At 39.4% G+C, this 22,314-nt stretch overlaps 2 protein-coding genes across 10 annotated transcripts in view; one reads left to right on the forward strand and one right to left on the reverse strand.

Annotated features, from left to right (window-relative positions):
- Klp98A (kinesin-like protein 98A) overlaps window positions 1–14,450 on the forward strand; it is a 132,699-nt gene extending 118,249 nt beyond the window's left edge. Inside the window, exon 26 of one of the 2 annotated variants that reach the window (XR_011712561.1) lies at window positions 14,330–14,450. The gene's annotated coding sequence lies outside the window, so the exon portion shown is untranslated. Of the gene's footprint in view, window positions 1–1,242; window positions 1,374–14,329 lie in introns of those variants that run through there. The other variant, XR_011712564.1, reaches the window with a different exon arrangement.
- Window positions 1,757–22,314, reverse strand: part of LOC139748206 (F-BAR domain only protein 2) — a 138,001-nt gene continuing 117,443 nt past the window's right edge. For 7 of the 8 annotated variants that reach the window (XM_071661094.1, XM_071661057.1, XM_071661040.1 and 4 more), the window contains 7 exons: window positions 16,082–16,230; window positions 14,870–15,081; window positions 13,594–13,749; window positions 11,470–11,602; window positions 8,348–8,550; window positions 3,913–4,142; window positions 2,489–2,701 (listed from right to left, as the gene is read on the reverse strand). In XM_071661094.1, the coding sequence (XP_071517195.1) occupies window positions 2,640–2,701; window positions 3,913–4,142; window positions 8,348–8,550; window positions 11,470–11,602; window positions 13,594–13,749; window positions 14,870–15,081; window positions 16,082–16,230 (1,145 nt within the window). In that variant the 3' untranslated portion in view covers window positions 2,489–2,639. Of the gene's footprint in view, window positions 2,702–3,912; window positions 4,143–8,347; window positions 8,551–11,469; window positions 11,603–13,593; window positions 13,750–14,869; window positions 15,082–16,081; window positions 16,231–22,314 lie in introns of all 8 variants that reach the window. The other variant, XM_071661076.1, reaches the window with a different exon arrangement.

A 22,314-nucleotide genomic window follows, 5' to 3' on the forward strand; every position in this document is an offset into this window, starting at 1 on the left:
TTTATATCCTCTTTAACCAGCTTCTTGCCCAGTTTTTTGTCGAGGCCTCTACTCTAGTACAGCATCTCAAGAAGAATTTTTCATTGTTGACACTGTTCAACTGATTTAAAAACCTGAAGTCTGTAATCATGTCACTGTATTTTCTCCTCTCTGGTGGAGAGATTTGTAGCTCTCAACCTCTCACTGTGGTTCACCTCTCAATTCAGGTACTATCTTGGTTGCTCCTCTCTGAAACCTCTCAATCAGATCTTTGTGCTTCTTCAGGCATGGTGACCAGACCTGCGAGGTGTAATCCAGTTTGGATCTAGTGTGTGTTGTAAATAGCTCACCAAATGTATGTGTGTGTAATTACTTCCGTGTACTGTAAGGGGAGGAAGTCTTACACTTGTGGGGCCCCATCTGTTGAACATTTCTACTGTCACACAGCTTCTTAAATACATGTATGCTATCAGCATTAAACATGTCCTCAGCCATTTTATTCCATTCATCCACCACTCTTATAGTATAAAAGTACTTCTTTACATATTTCTAAACAAGTTTCTTGCTTAATTTCATGTTAGAATGCTTTATTCCTAAATCTCTCAAAGAACTGTTCACTGTCCACATCAGTGATCTAATAAAAAAAGTTAAATGTTGTGATTAGGTCACCCCTCACTCCTCTCTCTTCCAACTTGGGCAAATTTAAAGCCTTTAGCCTTTCCATGTAACTTAGCTCTCTTGATTACAGTCCTATCTTTGTTGCCCTCTTCTAGACTTTGAATGTGCTTCATTTGATGTGGTGACCAAACTTGAGAGCATACTCTAGTTTTAGCCTTATGTATGACATGAACAGCTTGCTGAATATTTCCTTATCCATAGTCTTGAATGCTATTCTGATTTTTTCAGAAAGACAGTTTGTCTCCCTTACTATCCTCCTTTTGTGGGGTTCTGGCAACAGGTAGGGGATGATGTTGACTCCCACGACCTTCTCACACACAGAATCCTGAAGCTTATTTCGCATTAGATAATAATCATTTCAAGGCCTTTTTATCATCTTGCCTCTGGCAATTTCCCCTCTTAAGAAAATCAAGCTTTTCAAGATCTCCTCTCCATTACATCTCACTGGTGTTGGGATTAAAGTGTTTTCCAGAGTTATTGTAATTTTTGCTAGCAGACAGCTAGTCTCCTTAACTATTCTTCTAACGTGGGACTCTGGCTATAGATTATGGACATATATAAATACCAAGTCTTTCTCTCACACAGATTCCTGCGGACTGTTTCTGGCTTGATGATAATGATACAGAGACCTTCTTTCACAGAGTCCTATCCTCATCACCTAACATTTACTTGGAGTGGAATTAACTTGGCATCACACCAATTTTGGAGTTTATAAGGTGATATTATCCTCCCTGCCTTTCATTTCCCTCATAACTTTTGCAACATCTGCAAGCATATTCAGATGTGTGCGTGTGTGTGTGCACAAGTAATTACCTATTTGCAATGTACAGAAACAGAGTTTTACACTCATGGGGCCCCATCTCTTAAACTTTCTCTACTATCATATAACTTCTTGAGTTAATGTATGCCGTCATGCATGCATGTGCGTGTGGAAGAGACTATATGTCAATACTTGGTGGAACCATATAAAAAAGTTGGGACCACTCTTAATTCTATCATACTTCATGTGAGACTGATTTGCACAGTACATGAATTTCCTTTAATGTGTAATTCTTAAATATCCAACTCAAACTCATCTATTACCTCAGGAGAATGACAGTTTCATCTTAAACACTGAACAAAGCACATTTAATGGTATGATCTTACAGAAGTATGTAAAAATGTATACATGTTAAACTAATTTTTCAAAAATTATTCTATACCAACATAAGTGTCTGACTTAGCACAGCATCAACCTTTCCTTTATTATTCATATTCTGAATTAAATTTTTGTATCATGATTAGTTTCTGTAAACAAGTTTCTGTGATTATGCTATAATATGAAGAGTAATTTCAACTGTAATAATCTATTTCAATATTAGAGCTTCTAGATGTACAAGATTCAGCCCTATTACTTCTCAAAACATTTACCTAAAATTATGATGAATCATTTATCAGCTTAGTTTTGAGAAAGTTTTATAGATGTTTCAAAACTAGGAGACAAAAGACTAAATAAATAATTCACGAGGGAAAGTGTATGATCTTAATTCTTTCATAGTCAAGTAGAAGGAAATACTGATAACTCATTCAGTGATAATATCTGTCTAAACAGTTTAACAACATGACAGATAACCACCACTAAAAATTAATAACCAAATCATAAATTTTGGTATAAATGATCCTTCAGAAAATGATGATAGCAATTCAAACTAAGATGATCTCAAAGACTAAGGTGGTATTCTTTCCCACAATAAGGGATATTTTCTAGCCCATGCATTAAATGATACTGACCAGTTCAGCGCATATCATGGCAAGTGACAGTGTCACCAGTGCCCTGTTCCTTGCTTTTCTTCTGGTCCCCTGAGTTGTGAGTGCAGTCTCTTGAATAAAAGCCACTGCTATAATCTTCATAGATGACCTCTGACATTAAACTTCAGGCTCTAGCCTTCACTTCATAGTACTGGTGTTAAAAAAAGTGTAAATAATGACTACATTACCTACTGCTAACTTGGAACTGAACCATAGCGTAGTCTTAATACAGCATCTGCATCACATATGTATTTGCCTGAGGAGGAAAAGATTACTGAATGAATAACACATTAGGTACACATTTTACATATCTTAAATATATTAAACTTACTGAAAATTACCCGAAGACCTCTTTCAAGAGCCATAGTGCTACCTAGGACATTTTTTGAGAGGAGACTCCAGCAACCAAAGACTGCATCACTTTCACTAGCAGAGAAATATACACTCTTTTGGAGTCAGAATTTCTTTGATGAGACTGTATTCCCATGAGAAAACTTTGCTGAAGGTGATTTTCCACTTGTGAGGTAATCTCATGCGGGAAGAGTACAGTAACTCCAATTTTGATGGTGTGTGGGGCCTGGTTTTGGATAAGGGACTGAATTTTAATGCACTGCACATGACAGTTAGAGAATGTTGTGAGTGAATGTGGCTTTTCTTTGTTTGTTCCTGGTACTAACTCACTAAAGCAAGAAACAGCGAACATGAAGAATAAATAAATCTTGATTGCTGGTTCCTGTGTTAGCAATGTAATGCCAAGAACAGACAAAGAAAGGCAGCATTCAATCATATCCATTCACTAACTGTCATGTGTAATGCAATGAAACCACAGCTCCCAATCCACAACCAGGCCCCACAGATCTTTCCATGGCTTATCCCAGCCACTTCACACGAACTGGTTCACTCCACTTACAGTACATCTACCCCTATATACCAAATTGTTCCAATTCACTCTATCCTGAGCATGAATTTCACCCTTCTGCATGTTCAGGCCCCATTCACACAAAATCTTTTTCATTCCTTCCTTTCATCTCCAATTTGGTTTACCCCAGCTTCTTGTTCCTTCCACTTCTGACATACTTTTTGTTAACCTCTCATTACTCATTCTCTCCATTCCTAACCATATCAGCAAACCCTCTTTAGCTCTTTCAACCAAACTATTTTCATTACCACCTCTCTCTCTCTCTCTCTCTCTCTCTCTCTCTCTCTCTCTGACCCTTTCATTACTTAACTGGGGGAGATATGATGCATCAATCACACAAAATTGCACTTAGGATTTTTCATGTTTCATTCTTCCCCATGGTTATCAGCAAAACTAGATCATGCACATCAATGTGACCTACTGCAACAATACAAAGCTATATACCTTAAATGAGCAACAAATTCAAAATTAAATAAAAATATATAAACCATCTCCCATGCACTGCAAATCTGCAGATAATATATGATGTAAATTTTTATAAAACTTACCTGAGACAAATCTCTTCTTAACGAGTGAAACTCGGTACCCTGAGCCAACAAGACTAAACTCCAAACCAGAAACAGTTGTTCCTTCACAGTTGAATTGGGCTGAAACAGTAGCTGGGGTAGATGGACCTGCTGCTACTTCAAACTTAGCTCTCAATGATCCCAATCCACCACTAGCTGAATGTTGTGAGAGTTCGGTTAACTTCCATACAGCTCGCTGCTGGTCTTTTAACCTGATAATAAAAAAGCACACTCAAGATGATGACATTTAATATTCTATTAAAAACATTCGACAATCAGTGAACGAATGTAGTACAACATAGAATATGCTATTACTCTCCAAAAGCAGGAACAGACAAAAGAGCTAAATGAGGCTTGATCCTCAAAAGAAAAGGCTGGCATGTCTGATCATGCAAGGATGCAGCCAAAATGAGAGGAAGAAACAGTTACTATGTTTGATAAATCAGGATGTTCTGGCTAAGATGAATGAATGGTTCTGCAGTTCTGATGCTTGGGGAACTTAATGCAAAAGTGGGTGACATGGTATTTGAGGGAACAATATGGGGAAATGGAATACCCAGAGTAAAAGAAAACGGGGAACAGGTTGTTGAGGGATGTGCTGAAAAATCACTGGAGTTTGGGCATACCTGGCTTAAATAAAGGTGCATACATGAGTATAAATAGGTCAGTGGAACTGGGGGTTAATGGGCATTACTCGAATGTGTGCTAACTTACTGACACAGAAACAAGATGTTGGATGTACAGTAAATGTGTTGAAAGTGGCAGCAAGTTATATGCAAGATCTATTCTTGGGGGTGACAAGCATGAAAGTTTGCAGCAGTTTTGGAAAGAGGAAATGTGTGAAAGAAGAAGTGAAAGTGAGTGAACTTGAATAAAAAGCCTGTGCGTAAATATGCCATAAATGACTGAGTGAAGAGTGGCATACAGTGAGAGTAAATGAAATGGGGAAGTGGAGGAGAAGTCGATGGTATTTAGGTAAACATTTCTTGTATGTACAGGTGCAGTGTGTGGCCTATGGAACGAAGGAGGTGGGTGTATGAGAAAGGTTCTAACAGACAGTGGTGGGATAAGGAAACAAAATTGCTAGTGAAAGAGAAAAGAGGGGTATAAGAATGGTACTTGCAATGAAAAAAGAAAGATTTGGAGGTGTACATGAAGTGGCAGGAGGATAAGAGAAATGTATGTGGACTCTAAAAATGGCAAATCACAGATGGGGTGAGACTACTAAAAACTTCACAGAGAATAAGAACGTCATCCTAACATGTGGATTCATCTCAAGCCACTGCTGTGGATGGTCTAGTGCACTAAACTAATTACTGCTTTATTAGACAAGTTGCCATGAGCACAGTAGTGCTCTAAAAATGGACAAAAATAGCCAGTAACTTAAACATTAAAATATTTTCTTGGTAGCCCAAACCTTTTAGTCTGACTGCCAAATCACTGGCAAAGCAGACTTTACATAACCCTTCAAAGACCTCTGATTTTGCAAACTCTATGCATTTAATCTTGAAACTGCCCTTAGCATCCCCTCCCAGTGGAAGTGTTATGTTTTGGGTGTCTTGAGCCCTTGAGCACAATTTCTTACATGCTAACGAATGTCCTTGCTGGCATTTTTGTTTTAAATAAGTCTCATCAACATCAGAAATGTATCTACGTGTAAAACCTTCATAAATAATCATCTCGATATTAGCACCAGTAGTCTCACTAGTCAAACAGATGTTATGGAAACCATGATGATATTTGAAGCTCTTAAATCACCCCATACCTGCATCAAATTTTCCTGACTAGACTCACCAAAGTTAAAGCCTTCCCTTTAATAAGCTGAAATAACAAAGTCATGTTCTTTTGATTCTTGTCTTTCATTCAAACACTTAGTTTTCTTCCCTTTCATTCACATTGCTCCTTTCCCTGCCAATCTTTATTGCTGTTAATATAGTTGTGGACAATGAACTGAACATAATCTTATCTCTGTTCTTATGAAGTCTCCTCAGTAGAGTGAGTAAATAGACAATGATATGGCTAAATGTTTCTCCAATTCAAATCGCCCGAGTTCCTCTAATCATCTTCAAGAATGATGGCTTTACATACTATTTTGGTACCAGTACTGTTATGTATGACAGAACCTGTTTTACTTTTTGAGAACATGTTGGAAAGGACACACTTTTGATGGATGATCAACCTGAAAAAGAAAAATGGCAACCTGTACCAGCACCACTGTGGAGATGCAGGAAAATGTGCCTGTGTTTTCAAGGAATGGATAGTGGTATCTTAAATTATTTTCCTCTGCCATTAATGTGAAATATATCATTATCATTTCTATTATACCTGATCGCCATTTCCCATGTCAATGAGGTAGCACCAGGAAACAGATGAAAAACAGCCCATCCACTCATATATACACATATGAGTAAAAAAACCTTTTTAATGTATCAATAAGGGGAAAGAATACTGGGCATCTTATACAGCAAATAAAAATATATTTCATTTTTCATAACTCATTGCCATTTCCCACTTTAGTGTGGTAATGCCATAAACAGATGATGAAAAAACCTCATTCACTTACATCCTTTCTCTATCTTTCATGTGTAAAGCACCAAAGCCACAGCCCCCATCCACTGACCTTTTTGTGGTTTCCCCCAGCTGCTTCAAGTGCCCTGTTTCAGTCCACTGACAGCATGTTGACCCATGTATACCACATCACGCCAATTCATCCTATCCATTGCATGCCTTTCACCCTCTTGCATATTCAGGCCATGAGCACTCAAAATCGTTTTCCCTTCATCCTTCCATCTCCACTTTGGTCTCCCCCTTCTTGTCCCCTCCACTTCTGACAAATGTGAAAACTAAAAATCCTGCACCATTCATTCATTTTCTCAATGCTCATGAAGTACCAATTTTTCCTGTAATACTATATACTAGTAAATAAAAGGGTATTCTAAAGATATGTCATCAAGTATAAGACGACAGCAGAGAAAAATAATCTTAAATTCATCTCCCAAAACCCATGCAAAAATCAATTTAGATCCATCCTAATAGAAGCACATCCTATTATTTAACCTACTGGTACCATAAGATACGGGGTCAGGGTCAATAAATGTTGAAAATCTATATATGTTCATACCAGTTCTATTCTTTCACTCTGCTCCTTTATGCAATCTTTCAAAATCTGACATAAAAGTTCTACAAACCAAACAAAAAAGGGCATTCAGCAAAATTACAGACTGCTTCACAATACCTATTATGTGACACCTATACAGTGGGAAAAAAAATCCAACAGAATCCCCCATATGCTTGGCACCCAATTACTTGTAACAACATGATCCATCTCACCAAAACACTTGATGACCAACCACAAACTCCAATGCAGAAATAAAAAGTGTACCCTAACCTCACACTTTAGCAACATATACTTGTGGATCCCTGTCCCCTAAAAAACACTACTGACAAAACATATTCATGCTATAATAACTTGACAAGCACTAAACATTCACCTCTGCCAACTAAATCTTAAGCTCCATTTCACCAGATATACACACCCATGTGAAAAAACACTCCCTGGACATGCAGGAGTTACTTTCTTATTTGTACTCTGGACACAATCCATCTCTCTAACATTACACATCTACAAAAAACTCACATGTCTAAGATGCAACTGCAATGCTAAGCACCTACCCTTCAGTTGTCGAGCATTTAGTCAACAAAGGGAAACACAAATCACTGCACTTCTCAATCTGTGATCCCAACTGGTGGATGTGGCACTATGGGAGCCCAAAAGAAGGGGATACAGGGGAACGAAGGTAAGTAGGATATACTTTTTTCACATCTGCTTACCTATTCTACCCTAGCTGGGCAATATCAAAAACAGATGACTAGGCCCTAGAAGAAAAATTCTAATTTAGCTCCCTCTTTTGTTCCTACTTTCAGAAAGTAATACTAATAGAGAGGAGGATTTCTAGCCCCTTGCTCCTACTCCTTTTAGTTGCAGCCTATAGCAGGAAGGAGATATGTATGCAGTATACTTTCTCCCCATCCCAAGGGATTATATATGAATACAGACACATATATCTGTCTTGCTAAGGTTCAGTACTTGGCACATCTAACTAGAATAATGAAATACAATGTATGGGAATTTACCTTTCTTTTAGGATGAGAAGCATACATCTACCTTTCTTTTAGTTTGAGACACATACATCTTTTAGACTTAGTGCATTTAAGTACACGAATATATATATACACACGTATGCATGATTCAGTGAGTTTAATCTATGATTATTATTATCATCATTATTATCATACTTGATTGCCATTTACCACATCAGCAAGGTAGGACCAGGAAACAGATGAAGAATGATCCATCTTAATAAACTGCTTTTCTCTAAAAAATCTAAGCAAATAATCATTAGGAAATTTAACTTACCACTGGCCTGGAGGTTTGGACTGCATGTTTCTTACAACACCATCCATAGGTACTGATATGTTCACATTCAGTAAGGGAGATGGCGAGGCAATGGCATGAGAATTGTACTTGTAGTCTATCCGTAGGTCAGTGTGGCTGTCATCACATTTCCAATAAGAAACTAACTGTAGTGGTGATGCATTAGCTCCATTCAAGCTGTTCACCTGTTAAAATTTATCATTTTTCATTGCAACAAGATCTATATTAATTCTATTACATGTTTCTTCAATATAAAATTAAGATGTTGGAGGAAAGCTATTAAAAGCAGTGAGGAGCTTTTATCAGGAGAGTATGGCATGCGTGCGAGCAGGCAGGGAGGAGGGTGAGTGGTTCCAGGTGAAGGTGGGTCTGTGGTAGGGTTGTGTGATGTCACCATAGATATTAAATTTGTTTATGGATATGGTGCTGAGGGAGGTACAAGGAAGGTTCTTGGAGAAAGGCAAGAGGCACATAAATAGCCTGTAGGGGAGTAGGGAGTCTGGGAAGGTAATCAGCTGTTCTTTGCTGATGACATGACAGTGGTAGCAGATTCGTGTGAGAAAATGAATTTGTTGTCTGAGTTTGGGTGAGTGTTTGAAAGAAAGATGAGAGTAAATCTGAATAAAAGCAAGGGTGTTCGACTTAACAGCACAGAGAGACAGGTTAAGGTGTGAGTGTGGAGAAAACTTGAGGAACTGGAATGTTCTAGATATCTGGAAGTGGGCATACCAGCAAATGGAACCATGGCAGTGGAGGTGAGTCACAGGGTGGGTAAGGGGGCGAAGGTTCTGAAAGCATTGAGGAATGTGTGGAAAAAGAGGTCACTAACTAAGGAGGTAAAAATAGACATGTTTGAAGGTACAGCAATCCCTTCAATGTTGAATGGATGTGAGGCATGGGATACATAAGAATTTATGAAGGAGGGTGGACATGTTGAAAATTAAATGTCCGAGAATATGTGGTGTCAGGAGTGTTGATCAGGTAAGTAATGATAAGATAAGGTAAGAGAGATGTAAAAAGAGTATGGTCAAGAAAGCTGAAGAGGTTATGAGTCTGGAAATGTGGAGAGAATGAGTGAGGAAAGAAAAAGTGGAGGGGACAAGGAAAAGAAACTGGAGATGGAAAGAAAATATCTGAAAGTTAGTAAAATTTTCATATGATTTATTATACCTGTATTAATAAACATGAAATGTACTGTTCCTCCTTCTTTTCTTGAACAGCTGAGCTATGGAATTCTCTTCCTTTTTCACCTTTTCTTCCTCTAGTAAATTTCTATCAGTAAGATTCAGGTCTACAAAAATACCAGCAGAATCCTGGTTAATTTCTACATTCTCTTTCTCTACAGTTTTTCTCCTCACCTGAGATGGTCTTGATTGGGACATGTTTTGCCCATGCCATGTTGGTCACTATAAAAGACAATAACTGGGGACTGATCGCATGGCTATTCCTCAATATGTACATAATTTTTAGTCTTTACTGACTATATGTGCATATTACATATGTTTGGGAATTCTCTGATTTTTCTCTTAGTGGTAAAGGAAATTGGTATGCTATTTGGGGCCTCCAATCTCTATCTATGTAATTACACTGAAAACTGAGGTAAAATTCGCACAACTGAGATTTATATGACTTTTAAGTCTCTACACCCCGTAATATTGTGACAGTAGTGTACCTATCTTTTCACAACTTATACATGCCATTCTGCAAATTTATATGACCACCTCCAATAATGCAGCTTTCCTCCATACCACCCCCTTATCATGATGTTTTGAATCTGCCCAGCTTTGCACCTAAGTTCTTTTGGAAGATACATTTCACTCTTTCATTCCTGGGTATTTCCACTCTTATCCTCCACATTTTTTCACATTTCTAGCTCCACATAATCTACAAGAAATGACTAACATACATATTACTACAGTACCATATGCATATGACCTTCGGAACCCTCTCCTGGACAACAAATTATGCACACTAATGTAGTCCTTCTTTGCAAAACAAATGTGACAGGTGGTCTTCCTCTCACACTAACCTCTTCAAGGGTTAATGTGATAGGAAGACAACCTGTAACATGGGGAAATATCGTGGAAGAGTACTGGAGGGAGAGAAATACTGGAAGAATACGTGGAATGGCATATGCAAGGGAGGTGTGTAATGAGAGGGATAAGTGGAAACTCATGCCGACGCCACCCCTTGACAGGAATTCCCAAGGGGAATGGGGGTCAGACATATAGATAGACAGAGAGCAAAACAAATCAACCATGCTCTTGTCTAACAAGTCTTCCATGTGTCTATACCAAGTGCAATTATGAACATCTTTATGTTTAAAATATGCATTGCATTGCAAAGATAATTTCTAAAGATATACACACTCCACACATTCTTGCACCAATGTTCCCAAACCTACCTAGCACTCTATTCTACTCTGACAATATTAACCTCTCACAAACGAACTGCAGAGTAATTAATCTTGCACAGACCAAGCAATCATATAACTTTCCAAACCATTCATCCTTCATTAACAATGTCAAACCTTCTCTTTCCTAACCTTAATCTTGCACAGACCAAGCAATCATATAACTTTCCAAACCATTCATCCTTCATTAACAATGTCACATCTTCTCTTTCCTAACAATCTGTACTGTCTCAGGCCTGATTTCATACCTTTCACTGCATCTCATTTAAAGGTCCCAATAATCCTCAGCCTTGTCTGACACAAACTTGAGTAATTTTCCCTTTATAAAAGTACTGCACATTTCCATCCCCTTACATTAATCACTTAGTCCTCTCACATTCTACTTAGCCACACACACTTGAATCTTTTGTCAAAAGCAGCTGGGGGCACTCCACTTGTGTCAAAGTCATACATGAACTTTGTGGGGGAATATTTGCACAGGTTTAATCTGCAGTGCCATCTCAGCAGGCCAGTGAAAATGACAGGGATGCGCAACTTCCTTGGGACATGCTAGTTTTGAATATCTATTTACAAATGTATGTTACCTGTTAGTTAAACTTATACTGTAGCATTCATTATGAGGTAAGAAAGCAAACTGAAGTAAGTTCAGTGATGACATATCAAATAATGTTGCATCTAAAACTATAAATACCTGATACTTGATCATGTCGACATTGAAGTATGAAGCAGAAGGATTATTTTCTGCTTGTTTTCTTAATAAGCTGGTGAGTGCATTCATGTTAAAGTTGAACATTCCACATTCAGATGTTGATTGGTCATTATCCCTGTAAAAGAAGAAAAAATCAGAACCATATAACACGATAGAGTTGTGCGCAGGAGGTAGGATGTGCTGGAAATGAGATGTTTGAGGACAATATGTGGTGTGAGGTGGTTTGATCAAGTAACTAATGTAAGGGTAAGAGAGATGTGTGGAAATAAAAAGAGCGTGGTTGAGAGAGCAGAAGAGGGTGTTTTGAAATGGTTTGGGCACATAGAGAGAATGAGTGAGGAAAGATTGACCAAGAGGATATATGTGTCGGAGGTGGAGGGAACGAGGAGAAGTGGGAGACCAAACTGGAGGTGGAAAGATGGAGTGAAAAAGATTTTGAGTGATCGGGGCCTGAACATACAGGGGGGTGAAAGGCGGGCAAGGAATAGAGTGAATTGGATCGATGTGGTATATATATATATATATATATAAACATACAATAAACAATGATATCCATTTGACCCTTTAAGTGCTATGGAAGTCAATCTACTGTTATGAGGCAGAGTGCTAAGAATGTCAATCTACACATGTAATTTCCACAAACTCATTAGTTGAGCTCTGCATTCTGTTGGCTGACTAAAGGTGACAACCCAAATATGAGATGATTCATAAGAGTTGCCTGGGAGCTTAGTAGCCCAATAATAATCATGGTGGGTGATTGTACGCCAATTCTAGGGACTCACCAAGTCTGTGGCAACCAACTCCACCCACAGTTTCAGGCTCTGAACCAGATATTGAATTAATGAAAGAGTCACCCCAAGATATAGAAGCAACATAGTAGTAAACATGAAACAAACAATGTGAGCTGATGTTGAAAAAAGGTTTCCCTGGCTTGAAAGTGAAATGGAAAATATCGAGGGGTATCACAAGGAAAAGAGAGTCAATGGAACTGGTGAAGACAGTTTGCAATGGTGGAAAGAAAAGATGAGAATCTACCCTGATTTGGCAAAGGTCGCTTGCCAATATCTTTGCTGTCCTTCAATCAGTGTCCTTAGTGAGCAGCTATTCAGGGGTGCTGGCTTGATCGATGATGCAAAATGTAAGTGACTTTTAGCAGAAAAGGTAGAGAAACTTTTGTTTTTGAAGAAAAACTTGCCCATCTTGTACTTTAAATACTTAAAGACTAAGTGATGAAAGAACAACTGTTAATAGATTAGAAGTTAAGTTAATCATATTCAAAAGGGTGGAGGCTGGGGAAAGTGGTTAGTGGGATGCACGACGAGTTGGGTCCCCATCCTGCATCCTGGTAATAAGAAACTGCAATCACACAGCACTTTGTAACGAAAGTAGCCGCCATTTGGAAATGACTGATGTTCTATAACAAATGAACAATTCTTAATCTACTATACTATACAGCAAAATATCCTGAAAATATCCGTATCCACAAGGATGTCATGGTCTGACATTCACATCCACATCTGTATCTGCTGTTTTTAGAAACTGACATCCACAACCGCAAAATATGTAAACATGATATCTGCATATCTCTGAATTCACATGTCCGATACATCTCTAATGCATACACAGGATCATCCAATCTAGCAGATAACATGTTTTTCTTAAACTAAAAACAGTGAAATCTTCATACTTAAGAAAACAAGTTTTTCTATTTTTGTGCACTTTCTTAAATTCTGGTACTATATTCTGCTAAATGGGGAAGAAAAAAATAAAATGCATTCCAGTTTTAATGATATTTCAATACAAAATCTTTAAAAAAAATTCAAAATGTAACCTATCACTAAAAAAACACTAAAGCTCATATAACAAATCAATGTGTTTTTGAAAATCTTTGTATGAAAAGGTACTTTCATCAGTGAATTCACAGAGCTGTATGTTAGAGAGAGAGAGAGAGAGAGAGAGAGAGAGAGAGAGAGAGAGAGAGGGGGGGGGGGGGATAATACTGCATTTTCGTACATTATAAATCATAAGAATATATATAAAAAAAAAGAATGAAACATTGGTTCTTCTCTAAAGCAGAGTAAAGCATATGAAAACAGGTTCACTAACATTGTTATCAGCTGCTTGTTCGGTAGAACATTGGTAATTTTAGCAAAGTTGTTGACCTTGAATGAGAGTTGAGCAGGAGCAGGGTTGTTGGCTAGCACACCAACAATGCCTGCTGGAAAGGACACCATCATTTCTCCTGTTACTTTCACCTGACATCTGTAGAAGTAAAATATTTTCTGTACATAAATGGAACAAAGTTACTCTGAATTCACACAGTATCTATCTAAATCTCTGATGCATGTTCCTACCAGGAACTCCCTCAAGGAATTGCCCTTAGCACACAACTCAGAATACAATTTCAAATCTAAACATCTGATTCCTATATCTGAAGCATGGCAAACCACACCAAACTGTAAACTGTCTTTAGAACACACAATCCTTCAAAATTGATAATTCAAAAATCTTACTTCCTACACATACTAACAATACAATACTACTCATTAATATTTCTCTATTACAACTTTGGTCAAAGATCTGCATAGAAGGACTGTCACTCACCTAATTTCTGAGGAAGTTCTTTAAACTCTTAAAAACATTTCACAGGATAAGATGGCTGCTAGGAAAAAGTACTCGCTACATATGTTCACCAAAATATGGTGTACAACATGCCCACTACTTAATTCTATGCAACAGCACTAGACGTCTCTCACCAAAACCACTCTATAACTAGCCACTAGCCCCCCATGTAGAAATAAAAAGCTTATCCCTGCCTCACTCCAGTAACCTCTATTCACAGATCCTCCCATCTCCAACAAAGTACTTCTTGGAACAGTGAGAAAGAATACCACCTGAATCTACTGCAAGGCATAGAAGTGACTAACTGGGAAGGAGCATGGGGCTTGGAATCTGGACTTGTATTACAATTTCCAATGTAAACACTGGCATCATAAAATGGGCAACCTGAAGCATACCAATTCCCAACACCTCAATTTGGACAGTACTTACTTAATGTGAGACACAACAAATCATAAATAAAAAGGTTGGTAAGTATTTGAATGAGTCCCATGATTACCTATAAATGTCTGGAGTACAGCACACTACAGGTCTATAGTGATATTTCATAATCTTTGGATAATCAATTATCATACATATACAATTTAGGATTATCAACAATTTGGAATCCTCAACGGTTTAGTAGGCATAAAAGATTTTCTTTCTGTTACATATCCTAAACTTCTGTAGATAATACCTATCTAAAACTTATAATGACTGAAATAACTGTAGAAATCTAAAATATACACAGAGGTGTCTTTATTGTTATGACTGCTTCACTTACTTGGATTCATCTGTTCCTCTAAAGTATGCATGACATAGTTCTTGAAATGCCACAGCCAGAGGTATAGTGTCAGACAGTCCAATAGTGAGAGGAGATGGTCCACGTGAGGTGCCCATCATGCTAGATGTACGGAACTCTAGACTTGACACAGACTCTGCACGAGATAATCCTGAAATTGTCGATGGGCTCTGCCGTCCCCGGGAGGATGGTCCCTGTTGGTCAGAGAAGCAACATAATAATTAGCAGTCAAAAGCATTAGTGTGTGTGTGTGTGTGTGTGTGTGTGTGTGTGCGCGTGCCACCCCGCCCCACACTAAACACCATTGCTACCCTGTGTCAGCAAGGTAGCACCAGGCAAAGACAAAAAAGGCTTCTCAAAGCTAGGGTTGTAGCATAGGTGTCACACTTATTTCTTTTATGAGTAGTAATTGAATATCTACAGGAGTTTTGCTGCCCTAGCATAGAGTACTGTTCAAAGGTCTATGGAGGCTCTACCTCTCTGCTAACAGAATTACAAGCTTTCTATTTCAATAATTCTCCTTGCATCATTTCTCTTCAACTATCCCTTTCTATACACTGTGATGCTGGTGCTCTATCTGTTTCACAGCATTATATGAATCACAATTCTCAAGAACTGTCAGCATGTTTTCCTACCACCGAGGCTTGCATCCAAGGCGTGTGCCTGGCTATTGCTTCTCTCAGTTTCTCAAAGGAAACTGACCCCTAAAAAAACTGACTGTCATGGTAACTTCCCTTCAACAGCTAAATTGTGGAACCATCTTCCTCTTTCTATACCTTTTCTACTCTCAAGAGTCAGGTACACAAGTGCCAGTGGGGCCATGATTAATTTCTACTTTCTTTTTCTGAACTGAGATTGCTTTAGATTGGGACATATGTTGCCCAAGACATCAGTTACTTAAGAAAAAAGAAATAAAGTAGAGGACTGAAAGTTATCTAACCAGGAGAGAGCAGAGAGTACATGTTGGGGACCATTTTGAGCTAAGTAAGAGAAACATGTACAGCCCCTAAAGGAGTACCACTATTTATGATCTACATCAATATACCATTGTCTAACACATTAAAAATTTTGACTGTACCAGAGTTTGGACTTGCATCCCAAACTTTTCAGGATATGTTTCTGCAATACACCACACTGATTTTCAGAGAAAATATAAAATATCAAAATGATACAAGACAAAAATCCTGTAGTTACCTCAAGAGCTTTTCGTGAGGGAGGTCTTGGGATGGCCATTGTTGGGGTTGGTGTTGATCCACGACTGGAGGATCCTCCACCACCCCCTGTCCTAGGTGGCAGTGCTGGAGGAGTTTCAGTTTCAGTCTCATTCAGGATATCACTTAACTCTGGGGGAGGGAAAAAAAAATATGACAGTTATCAGTTGATAACTGACTGTTATATTTCTCTCTTATGTCTCCCCTGATGATGTGATTATTACACGAAAGTGCACTTGGGAACTTATCGTGTTTCATTTTCCCCGTGGACTCATAGGAATATCTTGATCACGCACAAAACTGTGATCCTTTCCAATATATATATTTATATATTTTATATTTATTTTGCTTTGTCGCTGTCTCCCGCATTTGCGAGGTAGCGCAAGGAAACAGACGAAAGAAATGGCCCAACCCACCTCCATACACAATGTACACACACACACGCCCACACACGCAAATATACATACCTATACATCTCAATGTACACATATATATACACACACAGACACATACACATATACCCATGCACACAATTCACACTGTCTGCCCCTATTCATTCCCGTCGCCACCTCGCCACACATGGAATACCATCCCCCTCCCCCCTCATGTGTGCGAGGTAGCACTAGGAAATGACAACAAAGGCCCCATTCGTTCACACTCAGTCTCCAGCTGTCACGCAATAATGCCCGAAACCACAGCTCCCTTTCCACATCCAGGCCCCACACAGCTTTCCATGGTTTACCCCAGACGCTTCACATGCCCTGATTCAATCCACTGACAGCACGTCAACCCCAGTATACCACATCGATCCAATTCACTCTATTCCTTGCCCGCCTTTCACCCTCCTGCATGTTCAGGCCCCGATCACACAAAATCTTTTTCACTCCATCTTTCCACCTCCAATTTGGTCTCCCACTTCTCCTTGTTCCCTCCACCTCCGACACATATATCCTCTTGGTCAATCTTTCCTCACTCATTCTCTCCATGTGCCCAAACCATTTCAAAACACCCTCTTCTGCTCTCTCAACCACGCTCTTTTTATTTCCACACATCTCTCTTACCCTTACATTACTTACTCGAACAAACCACCTCACACCACACATTGTCCTTAAACATCTCATTTCCAGCACATCCACCCTCCTGCGCACAACTCTATCCATAGCCCACGCCTCGCAACCATACAATATTGTTGGAACCACTATTCCTTCAAACATACCCATTTTTGCTTTCCGAGATAATGTTCTCGACTTCCACACATTCTTCAAGGCTCCCAGGATTTTCACCCCCACCCCCACCCTATGATTCACTTCCGCTTCCATGGTTCCATCCACTGCCAGATCCACTCCCAGATATCTAAAACACTTTACTTCCTCCAGTTTTTCTCCATCAAACTTACCTCCCAATTGACTTGACCCTCAACCCTACTGTACCTAATAACCTTGCTCTTATTCACATTTACTCTTAACTTTCTTCTTTCACACACTTTACCAAACTCAGTCACCAGCTTCTGCAGTTTCTCACATGAATCAGCCACCAGCGCTGTATCATCAGCGAACAACAACTGACTCACTTCCCAAGCTCTCTCATCCACAACAGACTTCATACTTGCCCCTCTTTCCAAAACTCTTGCATTCACCTCCCTAACAACCCCATCCATAAACAAATTAAACAACCATGGAGACATCACACACCCCAGCTGCAAACCTACATTCACTGAGAACCAATCACTTTCCTCTCTTCCTACACGTACACATGCCTTATATCCTCGATAAAAACTTTTCACTGCTTCTAACAACTTGCCTCCCACACCATATATTCTTAATACCTTCCACAGAGCATCTCTATCAACTCTATCATATGCCTTCTCCAGATCCATAAATGCTACATACAAATCCATTTGCTTTTCTAAGTATTTCTCACATACATTCTTCAAAGCAAACACCTGATCCACACATCCTCTACCACTTCTGAAACCACACTGCTCTTCCCCAATCTGATGCTCTGTACATGCCTTCACCCTCTCAATCAATACCCTCCAATATAATTTACCAGGAATACTCAACAAACTTATACCTCTGTAATTTGAGCACTCTCTTATCCCGTTTCCCTTTGTACAATAAATATATATATATATATATATATATATATATATATATATATATATATATATATATATTTTTTTTGCTTTGTCGCTGTCTCCCGCGTTTGCAAGGTAGCGCAAGGAAACAGACGAAAGAAATGGCCCAACCCACCCCCATACACATGTATATACATACGTCCACACACGCAAATATACATACCTACACAGCTTTCCATGGTTTACCCCAGACGCTTCACATGCCCTGATTCAATCCACTGACAGCACGTCAACCCCGGGATACCACATCGATCCACATTACTCTTTCCTTCCCTCCTTTCACCCTCACAATTTTCACCCACTTTCCCTCCATTCACTTCTCCTGTTCCACCTCACAATTTCCTCGGTCAATCTTCTCACTCATTCTCTCCATGTGCCCAAACATTTAACACCTCTTCTGCTCTCTCAACCGCTCTTATTCCACACATCTATCTTACTTATTACTTACTGTCAACCCTCAACCAACATGTCTCAACATCTCATTTCCAGCAACATCCATCCTACCTCCACAGCTCTATCCATACCACGCTCGCAACCATCACATTGTTGAACCACTTTTCTCTCAAACCATACCCATTTTGTTCAAAATCTCGATTCCACATTCAGCTCCAGATTTTCCCCCTACCCCACGCCTATAACCATTACTTACATGTTGGAGACCACTCAATTCTAAAACACTTACTTCCCATTTTTCTCTCCAATAATTATCATGACTTCCTCAACCCTACTGTACCTAATAACCTTGCTCTTATTCACATTTACTCTTAACTTTCTTCTTCCACACACTTTACCAAACTCCGTCACCAGCTTCTGCAGTTTCTCACATGAATCCGCCACCAGCGCTGTATCATCAGCGAACAACAACTGACTCACTTCCCAAGCTCTCTCATCCCCAACAGACTTCATACTTGCCCCTCTTTCCAAGACTCTTGCATTTACCTCCCTAACAACCCCATCCATAAACAAATTAAACAACCATGGAGACATCACACACCCCTGCCGCAAACCTACATTCACTGAGAACCAATCACTTTCCTCTCTTCCTACACGTACACATGCCTTACATCCTCGATAAAAACTTATATATATATATATATATATATATGCTAAGAGGTGCAACTGGAGGGACGTCTGATCATTATCTTGTGGAGGCTAAGGTGAAGATTTGTATGGGTTTTCAGAAAAGAAGAGTGAATGTTGGGGAGAAGAGGGTGGTGAGAGTAAGTGAGCTTGGGAAGGAGACTTGTGTGAGGAAGTACCAGGAGAGACTGAGTACAGAATGGAAAAAGGTGAGAACAATGGAAGTAAGGGGAGTGGGGGAGGAATGGGATGTATTTAGGGAATCAGTCATGGATTGCGCAAAAGATGCTTGTGGCATGAGAAGAGTGGGAGGTGGGTTGATTAGAAAGGGTAGTGAGTGGTGGGATGAAGAAGTAAGATTATTAGTGAAAGAGAAGAGAGAGGCATTTGGACGATTTTTGCAGGGAAAAAATGCAATTGAGTGGGAGATGTATAAAAGAAAGAGACAGGAGGTCAAGAGAAAGGTGCAAGAGGTGAAAAAGAGGGCAAATGAAAGTTCGGGTGAGAGAGTATCATTAAATTTTAGGGAGAATAAAACGATGTTCTGGAAGGAGGTAAATAAAGTGCGTAAGACAAGGGAGCAAATGGGAACTTCAGTGAAGGGCGCAAATGGGGAGGTGATAACAAGTAGTGGTGATGTGAGAAGGAGATGGAGTGAGTATTTTGAAGGTTTGTTGAATGTGTTTGATGATAGAGTGGCAGATATAGGGTGTTTTGGTCGAGGTGGTGTGCAAAGTGAGAGGGTTAGGGAAAATGATTTGGTAAACAGAGAAGAGGTAGTAAAAGCTTTGCGGAAGATGGAAGCCGGCAAGGCAGCAGGTTTGGATGGTATTGCAGTGGAATTTATTAAAAAAGGGGGTGACTGTATTACTGACTGGTTGGTAAGGTTATTTAATGTATGTATGACTCATGGTGAGGTGCCTGAGGATTGGCGGAATGCGTGCATAGTGCCATTGTACAAAGGCAAAGGGGATAAGAGTGAGTGCTCAAATTACAGAGGTATAAGTTTGTTGAGTATTCCTGGTAAATTATATGGGAGGGTATTGATTGAGAGGGTGAAGGCATGTACAGAGCATCAGATTGGGGAAAAGCAGTGTGGTTTCAGAAGTGGTAGAGGATGTGTGGATCAGGTGTTTGCTTTGAAGAATGTATGTGAGAAATACTTAGAAAAGCAAATGGATTTGTATGTAGCATTTATGGATCTGGAGAAGGCATATGATAGAGTTGATAGAGATGCTGTGTGGAAGGTATTAAGAATATATGGTGTGGGAGGAAAGTTGTTAGAAGCAGTGAAAAGTTTTTATCGAAGATGTAAGGCATGTGTACGTGTAGGAAGAGAGGAAAGTGATTGGTTCTCAGTGAATGTAGGTTTGCGGCAGGGGTGTGTGATGTCTCCATGGTTGTTTAATTTGTTTATGGATGGCTTTGTTAGGGAGGTGAATGCAAGAGTTTTGGAAAGAGGGGCAAGTATGAGGTCTGTTGTGGATGAGAGAGCTTGGGAAGTGTCAGTTGTTGTTCGCTGATGATACAGCGCTGGTGGCTGATTCATGTGAGAAACTGCAGAAGCTGGTGACTGAGTTTGGTAAAGTGTGTGAAAGAAGAAAGTTAAGAGTAAATGTGAATAAGAGCAAGGTTATTAGGTACAGTAGGGTTGAGGGTCAAGTCAATTGGGAGGTAAGTTTGAATGGAGAAAAACTGGAGGAAGTAAAGTGTTTTAGATATCTGGGAGTGGATCTGGATAGAGTTGTGCGCAGGAGGATGGATGTGCTGGAAATGAGATGTTTGAGGACAATGTGTGGTGTGAGGTGGTTTGATCGAGTAAGTAACGTAAGGGTAAGAGAGATGTGTGGAAATAATAAGAGCGTGGTTGAGAGAGCAGAAGAGGGTGTTTTGAAATGGTTTGGGCACATGGAGAGAATGAGTGAGGAAAGATTGACCAAGAGGATATATGTGTCGGAGGTGGAGGGAACGAGGAGAAGTGGGAGACCAAATTGGAGGTGGAAAGATGGAGTGAAAAAGATTTTGTGTGATTGGGGCCTGAACATGCAGGAGGGTGAAAGGAGGGCAAGGAATAGAGTGAATTGGATCGATGTGGTATACCGGGGTTGATGTGCTGTCAGTGGATTGAATCAGGGCATGTGAAGCGTCTGGGGTAAACCATGGAAAGCTGTGTAGGTATGTATATTTGTGTGTGTGGACGTATGTATATACATGTGTATGGGGGTGGGTTGGGCCATTTCTTTTTTTTATATATTTTATATATTTATTTTATTTATTTATTTTATATATATATATATTTTCCCTGGGGATAGGGGACAAAGAATACTTCCCACGTATTCCCTGCGTGTCATAAAAGGCGACTAAAAGGGGAGGGAGCGGGGGGCTGGAAATCCTCCCCTCTCGTTTTTTTTTTTTTCCAAAAGAAGGAACAGAGAATTGGGCCAGGTGAGGGTATTCCCTCAAAGGCCCAGTCCTCTGTTCTTAACGCTACCTCGCTAATGCGGGAAATGGCGAACAGTTTGAAAGAAAAAAAAAGATATATATATATATATATATATATATTTCTTTCCTTGCGCTACCTCGCAAACGTGGGAGACAGCGACAAAGCAAAATAAATAAATAAAAATGTTTCTTTCATACTATTCGCCATCCCCTGCGTTAGCAAGGTAGCGTTAAGAACAGAGGACTGGGCCTCTGGGGGAATATCCTCACCTGGTCTCGTTCTCTGTTCCTTCTTTTGGAAAATTAAAAAAAAAACAAGAGGGGAGGATTTCCAGCCCCCCCGCTCCCTCCCCTTTTAGTCGCCTTCTACGACACGCAGGGAATACGTGGGAAGTATTCTTATATTCTTATATACACACAAAAGAAAAGCAACAGAGGAAGAAATATCTCTCCATTTGCTATCACTAGTATAGAATTTACAGGTAAACAGCAACAGCAATAAATTCATTTAATACAATAAAGTGATTGCAAAAAAAATGTACACTTTGCTCTAATAC

The sequence above is a fragment of the Panulirus ornatus genome, chromosome 5 (assembly GCF_036320965.1).
Source record: "Panulirus ornatus isolate Po-2019 chromosome 5, ASM3632096v1, whole genome shotgun sequence".
NCBI lineage: Eukaryota > Metazoa > Arthropoda > Malacostraca > Decapoda > Palinuridae > Panulirus > Panulirus ornatus.